This window comes from Aphelocoma coerulescens, chromosome 4 (assembly GCF_041296385.1).
Source record: "Aphelocoma coerulescens isolate FSJ_1873_10779 chromosome 4, UR_Acoe_1.0, whole genome shotgun sequence".
NCBI lineage: Eukaryota > Metazoa > Chordata > Aves > Passeriformes > Corvidae > Aphelocoma > Aphelocoma coerulescens.
Window position 1 is genome coordinate 31,718,168 of NC_091017.1, and position 15,877 is coordinate 31,734,044.

The window sequence follows — 15,877 nt, forward strand, 5'->3', positions numbered from 1 at the left end:
AATAAATTTAGGGCATTTGATAACTTCTGTTTTATAAGCTTAATTTTAAGGGAATGATTCTCACAAATAGGAAGCATTGTCCTTGGACTAGCGTGGTACAATCGGGGTGCCCTCTATGGGTAGCTGGGGCTAGAAACAAAGCAGAAAGGATTTTCCACGGTAATTCAGCCAAGAGGGAAACAGCAATGGATCGGTGGCCAAAATGACAGCCTGGCAACTTGTTTATTTAGCTCTGGAATTAGAGGTTGACACCACACTTGACTGTCAGTATGTATATATACAGGTGTGGCCCTAAAGAGATAGGTGAAATGTGGTACTCAGAGAGGAAATAACTCACAGAAAACACCTGCACCTCACTTGCGACGCTGTTTTTAGAAGTTCCTATTGAAATTAAAAGAAGAAAAAGACCACTGGCATACGTATATACTGCAATGATTGGAGAACTGGGATGCTTTCTTGCTTTTTAATTTCGTTTCCAGTTTTTCCTGTTTCTATGGGTCACAGTAGCACAGGAAAATAAATATTGAACAAAATATGAAGCCCTTTTAAATGCTAGTGTGAGTTGTTGCAGTGTAGCACACGAAGCTGTGGCTTAGTGCTTTTCATCTCCTCTAAGAGCTCAGACTTTCAGTGAGCTTTACCCAAACTGCATGAATTTTCAGGATGAAATCGTTAGTTATTAAAAATGTGTCTAATATCCAACTTTTTTTCCATGTAAATTCAGTGATCCTTCAACTTATTTGATTCTTTGACTTACTACTGCAATACAATTTTCTCGAGTAATAGGCATGAAAGTTGATTTTTCTTTTTCATTTTTTTTCTTGGTTCATCAAAGCAGAAATTGTAATATGTGTGTACAAATCCAGAAAAATCATAAGACACCTCACCCCCAATAAAAAAATAACTCTAATTCTGATCCAGTGTGCATCATGAAAAGCTCTGAAATGTGCACAAGGAGAATGGATGTGAATCTGAGCTGGAAAAAGGAATTCAAAATGAAGTAAAGCACAGCTATCGATAGTGTGTGTGATTAAGGGTAGAACCTTATCTTAATTATAGACTCACAATCCAGAATTACTGCATTGTTTGCAAGTAATTATATCAATGAAGTGATTCAAGATGCAAACTGGTGATCAAAATCTGGCTGGTCAAGAGAGTGGCTGTTTAGATTCTGGTGTTGTCCAAAGGGAGAATCCAAATTCAGTACTGAAGTTGTGTGGTTGGTGGTATTTGGGCACTTGTAGGCTGAATACATCACCAACGATCTTCCTTAGATTTCATAAAACTTCTACTTTCCTAAGAGGTATTTGCTCTTGTATTTCAGCTCCTTACCTCCAAGTGTTGTTTAAAAAAACCCAGAGGGCACACAGTCATTTTCCTGGGGAAAGTGTGCTGTTTTGGGGAGAAGAGAAACCCCAGCTGCAAAGCCCTTCTCTGGATGTTGGCATAGATGCTCTTCTCGCCAAACTTTATTTTCTCTCCAAAAGTTGGAAAATCCCCCCGCTAAGCAGACAAAATTTTAATAGCAGTGTGAAAGTTTTAGGAAGCTAATTATGGATAATTGAAAGCAGGGAGTAGGAATGGGAATACTTAGGTGACCTTAATTCCAGCTGTCACTAATACACATAACTATAATGAAACACTCATGTCATTACATGCCTTTGAAATTGGTTGCACCAAGTGTAAGCATGGCACTTTAAATCCTGACGTTATCCCATGTATTAGTCCTCTTAATTTCTTTTATCCGAAAGACCAATCATTTTAGGAACTACTGTAGTAGGACAATTATTCCTCTTTTGCAGCTCTTGCCTGCGGGAACCATCCAGCTGAGCTCCTTATTTCAGTGCAGTCAGGCAGTGCTTACTCACCCCTCAGCTTTAGCAGCCCTGTTAGCTTAAACCCCCTGAGGAGTTTGTGATGCCATTTGCAGATGTTTGGGATCACACAGCTCTTGCCCACTGTGACATGTGCTGTCTTCGTGTGTGTATGGTTTCTGATGGGAAGGTTTCTGATCCTCTGGTTTGCTGGAGGCATGGGGACCATTGCACTTGCTCTCATTCAGGTCCATTTTCTTCACCTTGGGCAAGGACTGTGGCTGTAGGGCTGTTGTAGTCATTGGAATGTCTGTTTCCAAGGAGAGTGTGATGTCCACATCCTGGTTTGGGACAGTGCCACATTCTTTTTTTTGCTGTCTCTGTCAGTCTTTCTCCTTGTGTCCTCTCTCAACACCTTAGTTGAAACCAGCAGTAAAAATGTCAGGTTCTCAAAGGAGCAGCTACTGGATTTGTATTATGGTCAGCTCTGAGGGTCTCAGTATGCTGAGCTGTAAATTGGGAAGAGTCACTGAATCAAGTGGTATGTTACAGTTAATATTTATGGTCAAAAAGCTTTAAAAAACACTAATAATAGGCTTTACATCCTAAGTAGTTAGTGATGTAAGAGGAAGAATGTAGAATGAGGATAGCTGTTGAAGGACTAAACAACTGAAGGCAGCAGGCAAAAAATCAATCCTATTGAGCAACAAGAGGCTTTGTGCTCCCAAGCCTACTGAATGCTTTTGAACATCCCACGTAAGTAACTCAGTGCATTCGGCAAGTATTCCAGAGGAGAGTTCTGTCAAACTAGATTTAAGATAACTTTTTGATAAGCCTCGTGTCCCAGTGTGCAATGGCAGAGTAGTATGTGGTGGGAGAAAGCGAGGGCTTGACACAGCCAGCCTTGCTGGGTCACCTCCAGACACAGCCACACACCTGGGCAAGCCCAGCTCACGTCAGTTCAATACTACACTGGAGCAATGGGATACCTGTCATGAGTTATTTCCAGAGCTTGGGTGTTTTTTGGGTCCCAGGGAGGAAGGACATATTGTGTGACTGAAATCACAAAGATTTCAGTAGGGTGCTCATGGGCCTTAGAGGGTTGGGCACGGTGCGACACAAGAAAAAGAGTATGATGGTGAGATCTGAAGTTGAGACAGAATAGGAAAAGAAGACTTGTTCATCAAAGTATGAAACAACTTCTGGCTATGAGGAACAAGGGAGAATTTCCTTTTTGTCTGGGTTTGTACAAGTTTTGCCCTCTTACTGCAGCTTTTGTGCTGGCCACTATTAGTTACTGTATTGGATGGACCAGCACTCATGAACAAAGTCCAGTTTGTCTAAGAAAATTTTTCTGCATGGACAGAAGTTTAGTAAAAAGTATAGAAAATATGAAATTAAACTGAGGAAATACCAGATGTCATTAAGCCAAGCTAGCCAGCAAACATTAGCTTAAAGAAAATCTTGTTTGGAAAAATGCTAAAATAAAGGCTGTCAGGAAAATGCTTCTCACTTGAAAGGAGCAGGACTTGGCACTTGGTTCAGAATGCTCGTAGACCTTGCCTGCAGCAACAACTGTCACAGTTGAGCTCTTGCTAGACAAGGGCTAGGAAAAACAGTGAGATGCACTTAAATGCTGGCAAATTTAAGGGATCTGGTCATGACAGTGTCACTTTTGAGTGGCTGTAACCAAAGCAAAACATTGAAAATGAGTGTAAATGCTTCTCCCAAGCAGGACCAGGTCACAAAGTTCTAGTTGCTTTTGCTCCCAGGGTTGTGACTCAAGCTGAAAAGAAAGCTATAAGCAGGCTCAAGAGAAATGTTTTCTGTTTGGTGTGTGAAAGGCTTCACCAAAAGACAAACAGTAAAAATATAAGGCGGAACATTAATCTCTGAGAGTTATTATCTGAAGGCATCTTCCTACGTACTCTCCTCTCATATAAACTCTGTATGAATATAAAGATTACTCTTAATAGTTCAGGTTACCAAAATCATAGTTGAAGGAAAGAAGAGATTTAGGTCATATTTGCCAAATGAATTCATCAGCAGGTGAGCGGTGAGCCACAGTGCAGAGGTTTGTCTAGCCTTTCTTTCATGGTAAGACACAGTAGATTGCAAGAGTAAAAAATGTTAGCTCACATTTGAAGGTGTTAAAGGCCCTGCAAGGTTCACTGAAAACAAAGCCACCCTTCAGTTATTTTTTGTCTGTGGGTGATGTAGTGCTAAGGCAACTCTTAAGGGTGGGAAAGTTAGTGACAGTAAAAAAGTGTCTACTTCCTCATTCAGATATGAAAGTGTGAAAGAGAATGGAAGTAACACAAATTTGGTATAATTTTAAATCATATGCTTCCTGTTCTCCCCCTGAAAGTAAATAACATGCCTTCTGGATTGAATGTTCTGAAAACAGTGTCTGCTACTGATAGTTTAGTTGCATTTGGTCTCCATAGATTCTTTTTGTAAAAAGCACTGTGTGTAGCTGTGTTTTGTGAGACACCACTGGAAGTCTTTGCTGCAGCACATGGTGTTCCTGATCAGACTGTATAGAACATCTTGGAAGTGGTCCAGGCTGAAGAGAAAAGGAGAAAGCTGAACATGTTGGGAGTATGAAAACCAGAATCACACGTTGTGGTTAGGTTAGGCTTAGGCTGCTTAGGCTGTAACAAAGATACACAAGAGAATAGGTGATAGAAGTAAGGATCACTGTATCTACTGCTGAAATGCACGTGGAAAGTGTAGCAAAAACACTTGACATCTGAGACAGTAAGGTATCTTGAAAACACAACTTTCAGAGGAGATAAAGGAGTTGGGAATGTCAAATGGATGCAACCCTCTCTTGCAAGGGATTGTGAATTCCTTCCCTCTTCAGTCCCAAGCTGAAAGTCAGTCTGCTTTCACTTTAATTGTTAGCAATGCAGCAGCTTGAGGTGTATCACAGCCCAGCTCTAGGCTCTCTTTTGATTGCAAAGCACTCTGCAAAGAAGTCCCTGTCCCAAAGATCTCAAAAGTTCTCAGAGACAATGCAGCTGAAGATAGCACATGCCACTGCATGCCACAAAGCTGGCAGTGCTGCTTAGCCACATGCTTCTGCTTACACAATCACTGGTGAAGCAGTTAAGACTGGGACAGAAATGATAGCAAATGCTATCACTAATAAAAGGCAAAGCAAAACCAACCCCTTTTTGTTTAAGGGCAGCTACTTCCAATAACCAGGGGAGGTTGTGGTGGAACAGGATGCAGAGTTATAGGAAATAAAACTTTTTTTAACTGGATGCATCATAAAATGCAGTGGTAGCAGCTGGCAATCTGCAAAATGAGAGGATAAAATGTATTCTGCAGGTCTACAGTAGTTTGTTGCAGTTGAGATGTCTTTTTCCATAGAATTCTGTCTGTTCCAAATGCCAAACTAATTGCAGATTACTTGCCAGTAAGAGCAAGGTAAAACATCAGCTCAATGCATGACCATTAAAAATGTTTATTTTTTTCCTTACTAATGTATGTTTAAAATCACCTTAAAATAATAAATCCTGCAGTTTTCATCTTGAAATTATTCTGCTTCAATATCCCTGTGTAAAGTCATGAAGCTTCATCTTAGGACAGCCAAGGCTGAAAAAGGAGGGGGGGGTGGTTGTGTTACTTGGGAGGAATCACCCCCAGATTTCATGCTTACGTGCTTGTTTCCATATCTGAAAAATTTTAACATACTAGTTGTTTGAGAACCATTACTTTTTTCTTTCCTTTGGAAGACAGAACATCTTGAGACTTGGCTAAAACAGACTGCATTTAAGGGCTAAAAACAAACAGAAAAAGACAGCTTACATGATGTTGTAATTCTAAGCATTTCTACACAGTTTTCCCTGTAATGCATTTGATGTTTACAGGATATGTTCAATTTACTGTGTCTTGTTGGTAAGAGGAGTTGCTACATAACTCACTAGTGACTCTGCTATTTCTCAATCTTTCAGTGATCCTGAGCCATTCCTGGCAGAATTTCATGCCATGTTATATCACACTGTGCTGTCTCAGGCCAATCATGCAATCTTGAGATGACATCTTGGCAGGATGTGGTTAAGAGGAACCAGTAAGGATGTTATTTGGAGATCAATTCCTTAGGAGTCCTAGATTTCCAATTTCTGATGAGAACTGCTTGACGATTGTCCAAGCATGTGGAAAATCACAGGGGTGATAGGGGAACATGAAAATTGAATAATGCTTTGAAATTACTGGTGTCTTTGCTACAGATTTCTATAAGACCAAGGGTAAATGCTGTGTCAGAAAGGAACCCTACAAGACTGCACTGCAGAGCACAGCATGCTGTATCCATTCTGTGGGCAGTCGTTAGGAAGCTGTGCTTTGGAACACTGCAGCAGTCTGTTCCAAGGATGTTTATGTATTTCTCATTATGCCTGGGAGTGGACAAGACAGCACTGCAGTGGCACACTGATGTAGCCATAGGACATTTAGAAAAACAAGCTTGCTTTTTTAAGATGTGCCCTAGGCCAAATGGGAAATGGTTAGAAAAGGTCTGTGACAAATGCTATTTAGAGGCTGGGCTGCATTATTTTTCTTGGCTCTGTAAGCTGTGAGTTTGTAACTGAATGCTGTTTTCTGAATGCTCCTTCCACCAATATGTCCACTTCCCTCCTTTTTGTTGTTATCTTATATTTTTCTTTTTTCAACAGATCGACAAGACATTTTACAATTCCATTTTAAGGAAAAAATACATCCGTTCACGCTTAATCAGAGTGAGGTATGTGAGATTATAATAAATGCACGCAGCTGAGATAAAATTAAATGTACACTAAGCCCAGCTAGATCTGGTTCAGTAAAATGTATTGTGTGTAAAACCACAGCAAAATCCCTAACTGAACATAATCTGGTTCTGAACCTTGCTCTCCTTTGGATCTTAATGCAGAAGATACCCTTCAGTCAGTCCAAATTCCAACATGTTTGTGTTCAGATCTTGAGCAAGCTTTAGCTAATAAAGCAGAGATAACTAAAGGTATCTAAAACCAAAAAGGATTTTCAAAACTATTTCTTACACTGCAATGCAGATGTCATTTCTAGTATTTCTATTGTGCTGGGCTTGTCAAGTAAAACCAGGCTGTGCTGGCTCAGAAAGTGCCACTTACCATTGTGGCTCTAAGAATGGGCATAAATAGGTGCCCAGGGAACAGTAGCAGCCCAACAGACCTGTATGATAACTGCTCCTTGGCATGCTCCCTGCCTCCAGCTACTTACCACTTGGGAGTTCTTGAAGTGGTTGTGGTTTGTTTAGCAGCCCTCGGTGGCGTTATTTCCCAAGGACTTGTCTACTGTCTCCAGGACTCTTGAAATCCGTGCACCTCAGTCCTTTAGGAAGTGGATACTTGTGAAGAACCACCTTCTTTGGATCATTCAGTGACCCCTAGTTCTTGGGCTGGAAGAGGTGATGAAAAGTTGATCGCTACCCCTCCTTTCCATGCAATTAGCAATACTGGACACTCCCATCATATCCCTTTTCTCTCTTGTATTCAATAAGATCCACCCTTATATTTTATTTTATTTTTTTCAGCTGGAAATCCCAGTCTACTTAGCCATTCTTTGCAGAAACTGTTTCTTATCCTGTTCCATGTATCTTTCAGGTCTGCTGTTCCTGCTTTTTGAGATGAAGGGGTCAGACCCATAGTTGGGATTATCACTGAGAAATCTGGAGCTTTTTTCCTCTTTTACTCTCTGTTCAACTGCCAATAATACGTAATGTTCAATTTGATTTTTTTAACCACTGTTAAGTGCTGAAAATGATCTTTTTATATAACTGTCTATTGTAGTATTAAGATCTTGCTCCTGAGTGACAGTGGCCATCACTTTGCAAATAAACCTTGAATGTCTTCATAATCATACACTAAAGCTGCAAGACTAAGTTCTAAAGATCTAATCCTTGTGAATGTGTTTCTCCTTGTTCTTACATGGTTTGTGACATCCTGCCTCTTCCTCTACCTTAGCTTAATCCCCAGCTACACACAAGTCATTATTTGAATGTAGCTTTAAGGATATTTTTTGATACTGACTAGAGTGTTGCAAGTGTAAACAGAGTGATTTAAGGATCTGAGAGGCCAATATGTAGGGATAAGTGTATTTTTCATTACTTCTTGTTCCCAAGGACAGACTGAGGTACTTGTGATGTTTGCTGTGTTGGATGCAAGATTTGTATGCTCCAAAGCTTGTTTGCTTTTTCAGATACCTACTCTTCATGCCTCTTCAAGGGCTCAGACTGCAAGTTCTTTTGAGCAGGGTCATGATTGTGAATTTACTTGGAAAGCACTGTGCATATTTTTTGCCTCAGTATAAGCAATGCATTAATAATAATGCCCACTGCTCACTGACAAAGACAATACTAATCTTGACTAGGTGTCCTTGGCTCTGGATCTCTGCTATATAATAAGTAAATCAAGGTGGGCAGTACTTACCTGAGGGTTTGGAGAGGTGTGGTGTGCTTGCAAGAATTGATAGGGTAATTCCAGTGTGGCATAGCACAGGAAGAGGAGTGGGGGGAGAGGTGAGGGAACACCTCAGAAATGCAGAGCAACACCCACAGTTGGATCAGATAATATCTGATATGAAAATAAACGAAGTGGCAATCAGGCAGAAGTTGGCACAAATGGAAAAAACAATCTGTTGAAAAGTTCACATATGACTACTCAGTCTGAATTATGAGATCCTTGAGGCAAGGAGTGTGTCTTTCTGCTCACCTACAAACCGCTTCACATGTGTTGGTGTGCTTAAAACACATGGCCTTTTATTTCCTTTCACTGGCGATATCAGGAATGGCTGTTTCAATTTGGTACGTGTTCCTTTCAAAGATTAAAGCCTGATTCCATGAGTTCTGTATAAGCTGCCTGTCTTCTGTTTTTCCTGTATGTAATTACAAATTTCCAAGACAGTGAGATATAACTGGAAGATCTTCTCTTTTCCTTTCCTATCTAAAGACAGAGCAACCTGCTTTTAGCTCTCCCCCTGTATGAAGTAACTGTGATTTCATCTGTTGTGGCTTGTGTCTCATTGCTTCTTGGTTCAGGTGGGAGGAGGCACAAGAGAGAAGGTTCCTGGTGCAAGCTCTTACCTTCCCTTTGTGATGACCAGGGATAAGCCATCTGCGAGCACAGAGCAAGATTTACTATCCCAGATTAGTCAGTTTGATGTTTGTAGTCTATCATTCCATCTCGCACTATCTGATGCTTTAAGGAAAAAGAAACACTACTACCAGGTGAATTCAACCTGTTACAAGATTTTTCTCCCTTTTCTTTCCTCTGATCTTACATTAAAACTGTGAATTTCGTATCTCAATGTGTGTGCTGCTTGCACTTTTCAATGAGGTGTTAAAGGCCCCTTTTGTGATCCATCCCTGTGACTTTAATAAATAGAGTGTGGGTATGCTGCCAAGTTTCATTTAATGTTGCACAACATGAGGTTATTAGGAACACTCTCCAAGAGGCTGCAGTGATGGAATTAGGTTGTGTGGTTTCTTCCCTTTGCTCAAGTACCTTTTTGATGATGATTGGAAATTTTTATTCTGTGTATGTACAGGGCCCTGGAAAGGTCTGTGTAGATACCTCATGTTTTTGCAGTGTTGTGTATCCAGCTTTTCATTGTAATCAAATCAGTTCATTCCTTCCTCTCATGTGTCTCAGGCATGTAGTCAGTGACTGCTTTTCACACTCCATTATAAAATTGGTCTGGCCATTTGTTCACAGAAAGCATCATGCTTTCTCCTGGCCTATGATGCATTTGACCATTCAGCGTTTGCTTGGATTTCTTATAGAAATTCCTTCTCCTAAATGTTTGAAAATGTATCTAATCTTTTATGCTATATTGCCATTGCTAGAGGAGCTAAGATAAAAGCTAACAAATGCAGAAATGGGCTGAAGGTAACCAGACTTTCATTGGTTTGTAGCCCAGATGCTGATGGTGTGACGGCAGAGGCTTTGCTCACATTCTGGTTCTCCTCCACGGATTCTAGAGAAGCATTGCGGGAAAGAGTTGGAAAGATCTTACGGAGGGGCCTGAAAAAATACACAGGCCCTCTGCGAATAAATGTCAGATCTTCTACCGTCTCAAGTAAGTATATCACGTTTCTTTTAAAAGTAGTTCTTTTTATTTTCTGATTGATGGGACTTGATTTTTCCCTTTTGATGATTGCTTTTGATGTTACTGTGTCCAAATGACAGTCTTCCCTGCTCCTTAAGTTAGAAAAAAATCAGTGGCAAACCCCCCTAAGTCTTTAAAAAATACTTAAAATATGGATAAATGGGAGCAGTTGCTTTGTGGTTTCACACTACAGCCTCAGCCTTCCTCCGAACTGCAGTACCAACTTTATGTCACTGTCATGGAGCCTGAAAGTGTAGGAAGTATACTTGGATGAATAGGGGAAAGAACCACCACACCTAAAAAAATATATTTGGTGGGAGGATCAAAAGCCTTGCAAATTCCTCAGAGGAAAGGGAAAGAAAGGGATAATGTTCTTATATACATGACTTCTCAGCTGGGGATTCTATCCCCTTCTTTGCAAAGCAGACCTGAATCTGCAGGATATGAAAATTAACTGCACTATCTTCTACACTTCAGCTCTGCTACAGAATTTTTGTGCAGGCTTAGACTCTTGTCTCTGTCTTGGCTTCAGTTACATATAGTCAGCAATTTTTCTGTGTGTCAGACTTTTCAAGAATGAGTTGCTGGTTGAGAGGCAGGGATAGATACTTGCTCCATTTGTTTTTGTGGAACTGCTTACTCCTAAGTGCAAGGGTGACAGTACAGTATAGGGTGGGTACTTGCTGCTTGCTATTCCACACTAGACTATTTGAACCAGCAGAAATCTGCAGAGGTTAGACAGCTGTATTTAGAGAACAAGAAAGCTGGGCCAGATTTCATGCTGGATGGATCCAGACTTCCTCCCACTCAGAAATGAGCAGGAGCAACATCTTGTTCCTCCCCTTAGTGCTTGAACTTGGCACATATTTGCATTGTGGTAATGCAGTGCAACTCAAATATGAGCTGTCACACCCCCATTGTTTCTTGATAGGCCAACCAGCCTTCCCCTTTGGAATGGCTCAGGATGATAGGTGACATCCCTCTGGGCAAATAGTCACCATTTCCCTGCAGTGTTGTTTATATGCCAGTAGTTCCTGTTCAACAAAGTGCATGTGTAAATTCTCCCAGATAAAAATAGTGTGTAGGCATCAGAGAGATTCAAAGAGTTTTGGTTTTTGTTTAGACACTTGGGTCATGGGTTAGCGAATTTTGAATCTTCAGTTTAATTTGATGCTTTACATAAAGGATAAAATTGGAAAGAGTTACAAAAATTATTGTTAAAAAAGGACTGTCATCTTATCAAGTTATCTGATTAGCTGCTTCTATTCAGTCTCGAAAATGTGGGAAGTGACTCAAAACTGTTTTACTTGACCTTGAACTGCACCAGCATCGTTACAGTAATGCACTAATAGCTAATTTAAAAATTGGCTAATATAAGTGAATTGCAATGTTTTCATTAAATAGTCTCACTAAGAGATGGCATCTATGTTACTTTATCAAAGTTGTGTGACAAACTTTGTTTTGCTTCTCTTGGCTCTCCCAGCCTAACCATAAAACACTGACTACATAGGTCAGCTACTCATTACAGGACTAGCATTGTGCAAGTGCTATGAGCGACACAAAGGAACATAAACAATTCCTTGGCATTTCCAAGAGACAACAATAAAAGGTTGTCCAAAAAAAATTTTATCTTTCTCTGCTAATAGGATTTCAGCAGTGGTATGAAGCTTAGGCAAGCTCCTGGATGGTGCTGCCATTTCAGGTCGACTCAAGAGAAGAGTATAGAATGGAGCACTCCTGTGTTTTTGAGAAGATGCTGGTCTCAATTTATAAAACTTGTCATATTCCTCACACCAGGGAGAAGTGACAGTTTTCAGAAGGTCCTAGAGGTCCAGAGAAGAACCTAGGTTTTGCATTTTCTATTTTTCTCTCCCCTCCTGAAATATCTTGTCCACCGTTAGTATTTAAACCACGGAAACCTAAGAAGCCCTAGACTTTTTCCATGCTCTGCAGGCACCTTTCTAAATCTTGCTTCATTGTACCTTTTTGCCAGCTGGAATCCTTATTTATCCTGAGGCATTCTCAGAACATTTTCATAAAGGCTTGTAAAAAATCATTAACCTGTTCTTTGTAATCACATTATGAAAAGATTCTAATTTAGGGGCCACAATATAGCTCAGTTTAGCTAAGCATAGCTCACTAGCTGAACAAATCCAGGTCAGGCACTTATTTATATCATATGCTAGGGGGAGTCTGATAAAGGGAACCTCCTTAAGTCTTCCTCCACCGAAATAATAACCTTGTTGTTCAACACCATGTCTCAACTTGTGCTTCATTCACAAGTATTTGCCTTGAGAATCAGCTCCAGCAAACTCCTCCAAACTGGATGCTACATTTGGGACCTCCAGCTGCAGTTCAGGGCAGCACTACAACACTAAGGAGTCTGCCAGACCAGGGGTAGAACTTGCTTTGTTTCTGCATTCCTGAGGATTGGGAATAAAGAGAGGGTAAAGTCTAAGGTGACAGTATTTAATTAGTTAACTTTTTCTCCAGAAAGAAAGAGAAGCTTGATCATATATATGTGAGAATATTAAAAATGTGCAAAATTTCAAGGAAAACAACATAATATTGGTCTGGTTTGTAGACAAACAACATAATAACCTCTGGTTTGTCTCTCACTAAAGTATAGATGTTCTTTACATAGGACTGCAAAAATACATTTTTGTCAGAGTACCTTCAAATGTATTACTACTGAAGTTCCTGCTTTCTTTTTAGCTAGATTTCAGCGTTCCCCGGTCAAGGATGGTTTATATCCAGATATTCCCTCTGATTTTGATAGAAAATAAGAACTGATAGAATTCTCTGCACCTGTGTACAAACCCCACTAGAAGCCCAAATATTTTTCAGTGAGGAATTAAGCAAACTACTTCCTACCTTCCCTGAAGAGCAGTGCAAGGACAATCAAAGTGAGATATCAAAGTGTCAGATGACTTGGAAACACCCATGTTAGGACTTGCTCTTCCACTGGCACTGAAAGAAGGTGTTGCAGTTTGCCTTCTGTATAGTTCTGGCACCAAAGAGTTTTCCTACAAGGCTGATTTATTTTCCTGAGGGTTTCTTGGTTAGAAGTAAAGTCACCTGACAGTCTGGATCCCTATTAAGCAAAGTGTAGAGCAGCTTGCCAGACTATTTCCCTTTGTCAGGTAGGTTGGAAGTATCCCAAAATGTATTTTTGGGAATGTACTTCTGATGTCAGAAAGCAGCTGGTTGCAAGATCACTGGCACTGTTCAAAGTGAGTAGGAAGTAATTCCCACCTGTTGCACAGCCAAAGGTTTTGACCATGAATAACGAGTTATGAATTGGTTTTGATCAACAAGCCAACTGTTATTGTTTCTATTTATCTGGAATCTGGGGCTTGCTAAAGCTCCTAACACTACAAAGCACAGAACCTGGCAGACAGATTTTTACTTCTTTAACGAGTCTTCTGTGGGAGTCATGCAGATGACTCTGTCTGACAGGATTGATGAGGAATGTTCCAGGTCAAATAATGCATGCAGCAGTCTGGATTTTTGCACTTTATCAGCTACAACAGCATCTCGGGGGAGTGGAACTGGACACGCATCTGTATATTGGGAAACACTGGAGATCTGATATTCCTCCACTTTGAGGTGACTAGTTTGGCACAAGGTCATACATTTGAGTAAGAGTCTAGAGAGAATGATTGAAATGGGAGGGACTGAAATGTATTTTAAAATGAGTATTTTGCAAGGACATGCTTGTGATAAAGGAATTAAGCAGAAAGTCATCTTGACCTCACTTCTCATGACCCAGATACATTAATTTAATTGATTTTCTCACTCAAATTTTAGTTTTCCCTTGCCTTGCTTGAAGAGGTTGAGAGCAATTTGGGCTGCCTTTACTGTAGTGAGACCTTAATTGTAGCTGGGGCATGAGTGTAGGTCAGCAAGGAAAGTAATGTTAAAAATTGTATCTGTTTGGATACTTGCAACACAGCTGGTAGATAGCAGACCCCTCCTCAGGCTGCAGGACAACCGTATGGAGTAGGAAGTACACTGTGAAGTAGGGACCTCTATCTGCCTCACGGACAGAATTAAGATGTGGTTGATGGGGGACAGTGGAGGGAGTCACAGATGTGAGGCCAGGTGCAGTGAACATCAGCAGGGAGGGAACAGCTGGGTGACAGGGACAATTACAGGCACAAAGCAGTTGTCGTGTCTCTATCAGGTTACTCTGTTGAAGGAATGAGAATTGCATCACCTGTATCTAAGCCATGTTTTGCTACTTCCACAAGGGTGCATAACTCTGGGGAGGTAATTCCTGTTGAGAGAGCAGTGAGAATATTAAAGAGACTCAAGTGTGGAAAAAAGAAAGTACCTTAGAAAAACGAGAAGTACCTTGAAGCATTAATGAACTGTTGTTAATCACCAAGGCTCTCAAGGGACTGATTAAAGAATATTGGAAGGTTAGTGGAGAGACATTTTATGATGTATGCACTGTGTAACCACACAAAAGCATGCCTTTCCTGCTGAACCCAAAGCTCATGTTTTGTCATCTTTCAGGAAATTCTTGCAGTTCCTTTTGGGTACAGTTTTTGGAACATGACTGAATCTGCTGCTCACTGCTCTCATTCCCATTTCCCCCAGTACTTCAGGCCTTTGTGGTCTTTACTGTAATTAAAGAGCATTATCCCCCCTCTGTCTACACTGCAGGACAGATGCACTCTGTGACATTCCTCTCAGCTGCCCAGTTTGGTGACCTACTGAAACTTACCAGTGCTCCTCTTTTTGCCTGCATTCGCTGTTGTTACCCTACATAACACTGGGTGAGCCCCTCTTTCTGAGATAGCTGAGAATTTTTTAGTTCTCTCTCCTTTCAAGAAAGTTGTTATTAAAATGTGGCAAAGGACAATGGGAAAAATGCTTTCTCTGCTCCCTGGTGCATTTCATAAAGCTGTGCTTCAAATGGATGTCCAAGAATGTGTTATGAGTATTGAAGCACATTTTCTTATTTTTGTTTACAATCCTTTCCTCCATTCATACCCCTTTTAAGATAATCTCTACCTTACCTTCTCCATGTGAAAAAACACCTTAGACAAACAAGATGTGAGAACTTGATGTAGTAGAAGATGGAACAAACACACAGTTTGCCTTTGAGACTAGAAGTTATGTTTTCACATCTGGAAAATCACGTGTGGAAACCTAAAAAGAAAATCCAGTTTCTTTTAGGAATCAACACCTGTGAAAAATTACGTAATTAGGTAAAGCTGCATCAGATTTTTAAAGCAGATTTATCATCTTTAATTTTGCAGCCATCTCTGGCCCTTTCTATGCTGAAAATGCATAATATCCCCTAATAATTAATTTGCTTGCCTTGCTTGCACTATGTCAGTATAATGCCTGATACACTTATGTCACAGAGCTCTGACTGATCTTTTCCTTTTAACATAAACACTGAACTCTGTGGCTAAAATGAAATGAGGCAGTGGACACAAGACTGGTTCCTCTGACGCAGTGACGCTGACATTATTTAGAGATGTAGCAAAGTGAGCACATTTTTCCACAGGAACTTTTGAACCCCTCACAGATAAGATGGCCCATTCACTCTGCAGTTAACTATGAGCATTTCCTTCCATGTTTGCTCAAACAAGTATGTTGAGGAGTAAAAAAGTTATTTACTGATCATTTATTAACCTTACATAGTAAATGCAAGTCAATTTTCTCATTAATAATAAATTAAGAACTTGTGTGTTTTAGAGTTATTTTGTTTAATAAATAGGCAAAATAACTGTATTAACAAAACTGTTTGTCCAGTTGGAGAACAGAGCACTCTTCTGAGAGATGAAATCCCTAAGCTGCACTTCAATAGATTGCTGTGATTTTAATTTAAACATTAGTTTTCTCATTAAAGTTAAGCAAGCTTGAATTGAATAGCAAGCTCCATTTTACAGGTAGTCAATGCAGATTCAAGTGGAACTTGT

The 15,877-nt window shown here is 40.2% G+C and overlaps 1 protein-coding gene across 1 annotated transcript in view; it reads left to right on the forward strand.

Moving 5' to 3' along the window:
* The window catches only part of LOC138109007 (transmembrane protease serine 11E-like), a 40,931-nt gene that overhangs the window by 16,592 nt on the left and 8,462 nt on the right, over positions 1 to 15,877 (forward strand). Inside the window, exons 5-6 of the mRNA XM_069012107.1 lie at positions 6,494 to 6,561; positions 9,745 to 9,908. Of these exons, the coding sequence (XP_068868208.1) occupies positions 6,494 to 6,561; positions 9,745 to 9,908 (232 nt within the window). The remainder of the gene's footprint in view (positions 1 to 6,493; positions 6,562 to 9,744; positions 9,909 to 15,877) is intronic.